This window comes from Sapajus apella, unplaced genomic scaffold (genome assembly GCF_009761245.1).
Source record: "Sapajus apella isolate SASKATOON/1434 unplaced genomic scaffold, GSC_monkey_1.0 scaffold52, whole genome shotgun sequence".
In the NCBI taxonomy this organism is placed as follows: Eukaryota; Metazoa; Chordata; class Mammalia; order Primates; family Cebidae; genus Sapajus; species Sapajus apella.
The window spans coordinates 14,050,153-14,059,526 of NW_022436992.1; the positions used below are offsets into that span (position 1 = coordinate 14,050,153).

At 41.2% G+C, this 9,374-nt stretch overlaps 1 protein-coding gene across 1 annotated transcript; it reads left to right on the forward strand.

Annotated features, from left to right (window-relative positions):
* Nucleotides 1–789: 789 nt before the first annotated feature.
* IL36B (interleukin 36 beta) lies at nt 790–3,824 on the forward strand. Its single transcript, XM_032243714.1, has 3 exons — nt 790–883; nt 2,630–2,769; nt 3,612–3,824. The coding sequence occupies exons 1-3, from the start codon at nt 820–822 to the stop codon at nt 3,822–3,824; spliced, it is 417 nt and encodes a 138-aa protein (XP_032099605.1). The 5' UTR covers nt 790–819.
* The last annotated feature ends 5,550 nt before the right edge of the window (nt 3,825–9,374 follow it).

Genomic DNA, 9,374 nt, shown 5'->3' on the forward strand with positions numbered 1-9,374 from the left:
TTTGCAGGGACATGGATGAAGTTGGAAACTATCATTCTCAGCAAACTGACACAAGAACAGAAAACCAAACACCACATGTTCTCACTCATAAGCAGGTGTTGAGCAATGAGAACACATGGACACAGGGAGGGGAACAACACACACTGGGGCCTGTTGGGGGGATTGCGGGAGCTAGGGGAGAGGGAGCAAAGGGTTGGGGGATTGGGGAGGGATAACATTAGGAGAAATACCTAATGTAGGTGACAGGGCTGTGGATGTAGCAAACCACCGTGGCACGTGTATACCTATGTAACAATCCTGCACAATCTGCACATGTACCCAAGAACTTAAAGTATAATAATAATAATAATAAACTCAGTTCATAAAACAGCCTTCGAAAATCTCAGGGCATCTAGCTCTTTTGTTGTTATCTGTATTTAGAATTCCTTGTTTATTTTGATAAGAGGATTTTTAAAAAACAACATACTGATAACTAATTTAAATATTATGGGGTTTTGTTACCACCTAGACATTTTATCATTCAGCAAAGGACAAGTCACTAGTAGCCCTAGAAAAAGGTGAATCTTGGGACTGTGATTGCATATAGATCCTTTCAGATGCTGTGATTCACAAACGGGCCCCTGCCCTATCTCCCCTCTATTTATCTTTATTGCCAGTACTTCTCAGAGCAATGAGACTCTCTCCAGAAACTCAAAAACCATTAACACCAGGATGCAACTGGAGTCCTGAAGTTGATAACTTCACATGTATTAGGTGCATTTTTGTCATCTGGCAGTGGAGGTAGCACCCAAATCCTATGTTATTCATGATTCTCAAAAGATGATGTGGGTCCTGAGTGGAAATTCTTTAATAGCACCTCCTCTTAACAGAAGTGTTAAGCCTGGTGAGTGACAATCAAGCCCACTGTTGCTTCTTGAGGGGATGCCAGCTTCACCAGGAATGAGGCTGAGCTTGCACAAGGCTGGCCCTGGACCTTGCCCACTTCTAGGCACCAGCCCAATGACCACAGGAAGGTCAAGTGAGAAATGGCACTATGATTCATTTTGACAAAGGAAATCTCATATCTATAAATGACGGTGCAAGGAGTTGACAGCTCCTCTTACTTAAAGAAAATATCTTCAGATTAGATGGGCTTATCCATTCAAGCAACAGCTGACCTTCCCCTTGGAGTTTCTCTCCTTCAGTTTCCAAACCTGGCTACCTATGTCCTGAGATTCAAACTCCATCGTCTTTCCACCACCAAACCTACACAGCTTTCTAAGTTGGCATCCTCTTTTCTAATAATGGGGAAACAGTCCTTCCTCCCATCAAAAGGCAGTCCATCTCAGCTTCTTTCCCTTTCTCCGGAACATCAATGTTTGATTTAATTCCTTGCTTCCCTGCAAATTCCACCTTTGTTTACTGGACCCTTTCTATCGCCGTCAGACATGCTGTAATCTAATATCGCCAATCTTACTGCCAAAACCTTCTTGATTCCCACATTTTATTCCTATCAACACATTTTCTTACGCCAATCACAGCCAAACTTCATGAGAGCTGGCTGGATAGTTTGCATCTGCTTTACCTCCTAGTCATCCTTACATCCAAACATTCTAATGTCTGGATTACTCTGACTACTCCCCCAACCTCCTATCTCACCCATGACCTTCAAATACTTCAGATGCTTCTTGGTCCCCATTCTATTTGGCCCTCAGCTCATTGGTGTAATGAACTCTTTCCTTCTTGAATACTCTACATCTTCTCCTTCTATAAGAACATTCCTTCTCATGAGGTTCACTGGCTCCTCTTTTGCATTTTCCTTTATGAATCTTCTTTATCTCTGAAATCTCCAAATGATGACATTCCTCAGGAATCATTTATGAGCCCTGTAAATGGGTAATGAGCTGGTTTTTTGGATTGATGAATCACCCCTATGCTCATTCACTCTGCCATTTACACTTCAAACACGTTATCTCCTCTGAATAGTTTATCCACATCCTTTTGAGGTTCTCTCAGAAACCTCTAAATTCATGTATCCTAAGTGGAACTATGCGTCTGTCTTCTCAAAACCATTAATAATCTCTGTTAGTGGCACTTCCATCCACTTCATTTCCTTGAGCCAGAAATACAGGAGGCTTCCTTGATTCCTCCTTTCCCTCACTCTCCATCCAATCTATTAGCAAAGACTGCTAGGTCTGTGTGCAAAACATGCCTGATTTCTAAGATAACATCATCTCTTGCCTGGACCACTGCCATTACATTCTCACTGCTTCCTCTCACTTTATCTGTGTAGCTCCCATCCCATCTCCCGTGGTAGCCCATGAGATATAAGCTCCCCACATTTATCTCATGGGCTACATCTTAAGCATATGACCACATTTTGCTGCAAGGGTGGTAGGAAATTTTACCTTTATTTTTGGGAAGCAATGTGTTCTGGTGACAACTGGGGTTCTGACATTAAGGAAGAAAAACAAAATGGGTTTGAGGAGGGTGATGGAGGGTGCCTGCCACATAGCTAATAGAAAGAGCCTGTCTGGGAGAAGCCTGTCACTATTCCCTGCCTGGGAGGAGTAACTAAGTGTCAGACCAGAAAGACTGAAACTTCATGCTACTTGGAGCCTAACACCTTCATTTTCCTTTGTGTTTCCAGTCACTCTTGATTTAATAGCCTGTAGAGACACAGAATTTGGTGATGAGAAAAAGGGTAATGTAGTTTACCTGGGAATCAAGGGAAAAGAGCTCTGTCTCTTCTGTGCAGAAATTCAGGGCAAGCCTAATTTGCAGCTTAAGGTGAGTCATTGTGCAGCTAATGAGAGAAGTACCATCGAATGAACTTTTGATTTCATTCAATATGTTGCTGAATAAAAGTAATATTCTTGCAATTCTGGATTATTCAAAGTAAGAAAATAATTCTGACTTGGCTTATCCCCAAATCTATAAATGCTGCCTTTGGAATGGAGATAACACTTTTTTTAATGTCAGAGCATAGATCCTCTGAAAGATAGCAAACACACTTACAGGAATGTTTCAGAAAAGCCAAAGAACAGTAGTTTCTCCATTCTCAGTTCTGATTAACTACCTTCTGGAAACCCTCTAAGATGATAGGATGCTCTCACTAAAGCAAAGGCTGCTGCACAGCAGAGGAGACAAAAAGAGATTGTTAATGTGAATTTTGCAGATTACGTGTTTATAGTCTGTGTACCATAAACACACAAATCTTACCAAGGCAATATTGTAGTTATGAAGCTAGTCCTTCTGCTATTGATGAAAGTTGTAATGCATGAGGCCATTTGGGGGTTGAGAATACAGCAAGACTGGCCTTAACCTGCAGATAAATGCATACTAAAAGCACCAAAAAGAGGTTTAAACCTCCCTCTATTCCAGAGAAGACAATGATACTTCAAAGAGTCAGAAGCACCTTGTGTCAGAGGATCCTGGGTGGAGCTAGGCCATGGGAACCCAGTGAATTCCCTGTTTTAACTGCCTGATGCCCTGCTTCATCTGCCTGTGTCCCGAGCCTCTGTCCCTTCCTTTGGGGGCAGCAGTGACTCTCCTGTTGTACACTCAGAGCTGAGTTACTTTAGCTTCCTCCTCCCACCCTCCTCTCTAACAAGCCTCTTTTCCACCCCCAGGAGAAAAATATCATGGACCTATACATGGAGAACAAAGTAGAGAAGCCCTTTCTCTTTTTCCACAATAAAGAAGGCTCCACCTCTCTATTTCAGTTAGTCTCTTACCCTGGCTGGTTCATAGCCCCCTCCTCCACATCAGGACAGCCCATCATTCTAACCCAGGAGAGGAACAAAACTAATAACACTAACTTCTACTTATATTCTGTGAATTAAATTCAGCCTAAGCTGTGGGTGGCTGATTCCAGGTTAGAGAATTAAGCTGTCAGAGTCATCTTAACAGGTCGTCATGCAACTGAGTTCACCAGCAGTTCAACCCATCCATAGCTTACCTTATTCTTCCAAAAGCCACCACCTCCTCCAAACATCCATTTCTGCACCAAGACCCTCACTTGAATGTCATTATCCCAGGATAATGACTAAGAATCACTTTCCATCCTTTCTTGATCTTACCCCACCAACCACTCAGCTACCACGCCCAGTTTAATCAAACCTCAAAATGCTGCTTGATACAACCATCCATTCCTATTCCTTCTGTGAATCCATGGTGGAAAGTTGTGGATCTGTGACATTTTTGTTCATACAATTTTTTCAGTAAAAGAATAGGATGCATTAATTTTTTGCATGTGTATTATAAACATTATAATACCTACCCCAAAGACAAAGCTAAAGAATGAGATGAATGTGAAAGTTTGCATGTCTTCATAATCATAAGGGATTCTTAATGTCTTTAGTTAATAATTTGACACACAGTGTATACACTTAACCTTTGAACAACATGATTTTGAACTGCACTGGTCCACTTAAAAACGACTTTTTTTTTCAATAAAAGTTACACCAAATGTCCCGGCTTCTCCTGCCTCCTCCTCTAACTCCTCCACCTCTTCTGCCTCTTCACCCCTGAGATAGCAAAAGAACCCCTCCTCTTTCTTCTCTCAGTCAATGTGAAGATGATGAGCATAAAGACTGTTATGATGATCTGCTTCCACTTAATGAATAATAAATGTTTTCTCTTCCTTACAAGTTAATAGCATTTTCTTTCCTTTAGCATACTTTATTGTAGAAATACAGTATATAGTACATATAACATGCAAAATGTGTGTTAATTGACTGTTTATGTTATTGCCAAGGCTTCTAGTCAACAGGAGGTTATTAGTTCAGTTATTAGGAAGTCAACAGTTATACATGAATTTTTGACTGTACTGCTACCCCCATGTTGTTCAAGGGTCAACCGTACTTTGGTTAAGATCAATTGTTAACCATGGTGAATGTAAATCAATCCATATTTCAAAAAATCATTTATATTGGTTTTCAGTTCTTTCAGACAACTTCTAGAATGGAATGTTTTTTTGTTTTTACTTTATAAAGTATTTGGAAGGAGGCGCATCAGCTATGATATATTGTTATTATTCATGTTTTCTGGAAATTTGGTAGCATACATTCAATCTACAGCTTCTTTGTAGGGATACTTTTAATCCAGTTGTCCATTTTGTAAGGGTTATTTTAATTAAAGTTTGTAATATAATCTGCAAATCCACTAAGACCATGTAGACTGCAAAAAATATACTGTAATTTCTTGAGCATGAACACGAGCATAACAGGCTGCCTTCTCTCAAGAGACCTTGTCCTTTTTTGCACATGACAAGTAGATGTATTGGGTCTTGCAATGGATATCTACTGCTAAATTCAAATTTCTCAACCAGGCATAATTTGTCCCAAAACCTATGCTTCTGGTATTATCTCTTATTGCTTCAGTGCCCATGATTCTGTTTGGGATACTCCTTGAACCCCACCTTACATGCTGTTAGCAGAACTTTTCCTCCAGTCATTGCCATGCAACAAGCTTTGAGGAGGTGTAACCCGGCAGTGTATTGTCTCAGCAACATTGAGCATTTCTCTCTTCCTGCTCCAGGGCTCCCAAGATAACTTGGGGAAGGAAACTTGCTGGAACCTAAGTTGGAATTCACACATGCATAAACCTGGACATGAGAGGGAGCTGCTCCATGGGAACCCTTGACCAATGGGGAATGAGAGTGCGAGAGGGGAAATTTCTCTTATCCATTCTACAGGTGGACAATTCTGAAATGCATCCAATCTTCATGATTCATCAGGGGATTCCAGCAGTATTGAGACATAATCACCAATGGCAGGGCTAAGTTCAAGAACACATCCTGAACTGACTTACCTCATTTCCCTGCTTCCATTTCCCCAGCCCCTCCTTATGTTCCCTAGGGTCACTTGTCATCATCTTGCATGCAAATTGTTGTCTCAGGCTCTGCTTTCTGGTATAAACCTAGGCTAAGGCAGATTCTAACCAACTTCTCTTCTTTACTAGCCACCTCCAACACATTGGATTTCTTCCCTCTCTGTCCCTGCTCATGACTTTGCACATATCTCAAACACTTTCATTGCTGTGCATCTCACCTGCCTATTTCTTACTAACATCCTAAACCCCTTCCAACTGTTTAGGGGACTCTCCTCATCTTCTCAACCAAAGGCAACATCTTATCTTCTGTGAGGTCCATAGCATTTTTGCCTTCTCATGGGACATTTATTTTTTTAGGCTTTGTGCTATAGCTTCTTCTCTTTATCTTGGCCAATTTACTCTCTTCTCCTCAACCAAATTCTAGGTCCACAGAGGCAGAATTGTATCTCTTTCATTTATGCACTTCCTTTAGATACCAAATCTTCCCTCCTACATAGCAGTTTCTCAGAATAAGTTGTTGAAGCAAATTAATTTTCATTTCATGTATTAGCACCTTCCCACTGATACCAAAGTGTGTCAGGGAGAATCTTGCATTATCATGGCCAGGGAAGCCCTCAACTTCAAGAAGGGTCCAAGGAACTACAAAGCTTCTCAAAGAATATGGAGAAGAAAAACATAGAAAGGCTGCTTGGAAGCTTCCCTGTCTCAATTCCTTCTCCTCTTTCCCATATGCCAATATGACCCCAGGGGACTGTAATGATACAAGGGCATCCACTCGGGAGGAGATGGCTACAGAAATGAAACATAACCAACAGTGTTCCCAGGAGCTTCTAGCCAGTATCCACTGCCTCCCTCTTGCAGGGCTCAGTGCACAATCTGAGGGTTTGCACTTTGTCCAAGCCTTTTCCCACATGTATTTATGTATATCCACAACTGCAGAGGGGCACAAGAGAAAGAGCCCAGGGAAGTTCACCATTGCAAATGTTTTCTCTGACAAGGTCAAGACTAAGCACAAGATGGCCTCAAGTGTGGCCATGAGAGACTTGCAACAATGAACTTGGATACACAGTACACAGGTTTTCTGAGAAGGGCTACAAAGAATGTGAGTCCTGTAAACAGCTTAATGTAGAAAAAGAATCTATAGGAAGATGGTGATAAAAAACACAATGTAATCCTGGGCTGTGCTTATAAATATCAGCTTCCCAGTTATCCTAGGGGCACTGAGCATGAGCAAGAGATAGACAGCAGCCAGCCCACCTTACATCACACCACCTGTGCCCTCTGACAGAGGAGTGAGAACATTGTGGGGGTGAAAGAGAAAGAAGATGAGGAGAGACCACAGAAGGACTCAAGAGATGCCCTCAGGTATTTTACTTGCTCTCCTGGATTGAGGGATATGATGTTCTTTGCTTAAATCTAAGAACCACAGGAGAACACACAAGACAACAGATTTCTGTTCAATCAGTATCAGAAGGCACTTACCAAACAATGTGGGTTTCCTAAACCTTGCAAGGAGGTAGGCTAATTCCTTATCTATCTGTAGCATGGAAAAAGTAAGGCCAACACGCACACACACACACACACACACACACACACACGAAATACAATATCGGTAAAAGGAGAAAGAGCACGAGCAGTGTTACTCCCCCTGTTCCAGTCTCTGAAGCACTAGTTACTATGACTTTTTTTTCCAACCTGTGTGATACTCTAATATTCAAAGAGATGTTGATGCTTTTGTTGCTTTCTTAAGCAAGAGTCATGGTGACTGTCCTCAGACCCAGGACTATTGAATGGTGGGTTTTCAAAGGGTGGTAGAGGGGGAGTTTACCCCTGTGACACTCAAAGACAGTTTATCCCCTGAATCTCTTTCATTGAGAAACCTGAATGCAAGTCCATTTCAGAGATCCCTACACCCTTCCACCCATCCTTTCTTTTCAATTTCCATCAGCATACATATCTGCCCTACCCTTCCCTCAACTTCAGTTTTCTTTATTCTTCAGAAGAGAAAATGTAAAAGGCTCTGTAAGCTTGTAACTGAGAATCTTTGTCTCTCACTTAGGTCAAGTTTATTTTAATGTTGTTGATGATCTAATGTGAATTAGGGGCAAGAAAACAACACTTGAGTTATCAATAAGAAAGAAGGTAGATAAATATGCAGTAAAAGAACTGATCAGTTAACTACCTTATTAGTTTGAGTCACTTACAAGTAGAAGATTCCTGATTACCTTCCAATATCTAATACCAACCATCAAAAGATCAAAAACCATACACTAATGTCCTCTATTGCTTGCACAATCTAGCAGGTTAAATTTTTGCAGATTAAAGCTCTAGTTCTCTAATGTCAGTTTTATCTATGCCTATAATAGCAGTGTGGCCATAATAAAAGCCACAGCTAACTGACCAAGGCCAAAGCCACTAGCAATGGCTTCTCCAAACTCACCATGTAGTTTGAGCCCCAACCAACAAAGCTTGGGTTCATCACAAAGAAGTGTCAAGATCAGTAATTGTACGTATTCAACAAATATGTTTTGAGCACCTACACTGTTCCAAGTTCTGGGGACATAGTGGTAAATGAAAAGGGGAAAATATGGCTATCCTCATGGACCTGACATTAAATTTTGAAGGTTTGCCTCCTTTCAATCTCCATTCACATTCAAACATTTAGAAACTATGTTGATGGCAAAATCAAAATCATAGCAGAGCCTTATTAGTGTTACGGCTGGGTTAGGGAAGTGAGAGGTGCCTTCTAGTCTTCACCTCAATCTAGACTTTTGGAGCCAAAACTATGCCCACTAACTCTAATTTCACATTCTCCAGCCACTGTAATAATCCATCACTCTTCAGCAGAACCAAGAGAGTAAGGCTGAGTGGAAGGCAAACTCCAAGCTGCTCCAGACAGCCTCAGTGTAGAATCTGCCCTCTTAGCCCCTACCCAACTGGTAGTTTAGCAAATATCCACATCTTGCTAAGCCAAGGAGCTACTTCTCCTCTCCTGGAGGTAGAAAGAAGTAGAAGAGTTTCCTTCAACATCACCATCTCAGAAAGGACAAAGATTTCCCATCCATGTGGACCAACATAGGAATGCCAGGAAGGATGTAGAAATAAGAGGAGGAAGATTCCCATCTCTACAATCTTTGAGTGGGTTTGGTATCAAGGAAATGCTACAAATGGAATAAGTTACAGAACTTTTTCTCATTTCTTAGGTTCTGGAGAGTTTGTAAATTAAGGACACTATCTGCTTTTAAAGAGTTGGTAAATCATATCTGTAAAGCTAGAGAAGGTTAGGGTCTTTTTAGGAGTAGATTTGGACTATATAGCCTGCAGATGGGTTTTGTTCAGTCCTTAGAGTGTTTTTTAAAAAATTGTAGTCAAGGTTTTCATGAAAAATGGGAAGATCAGACAACAATGCTCCTGAATTCCCACAGTAGGCTTTATCTATGCCTTGTTATTCCAGCCTCATGTTTTTACTTTCTAAACGCAGTGTCTCCATTTGGGAGCACAGAGTACGATCCCACTACCTCACTGCCCAACAAAAAGCAGCTGTCCCTTTGATTCCAGCA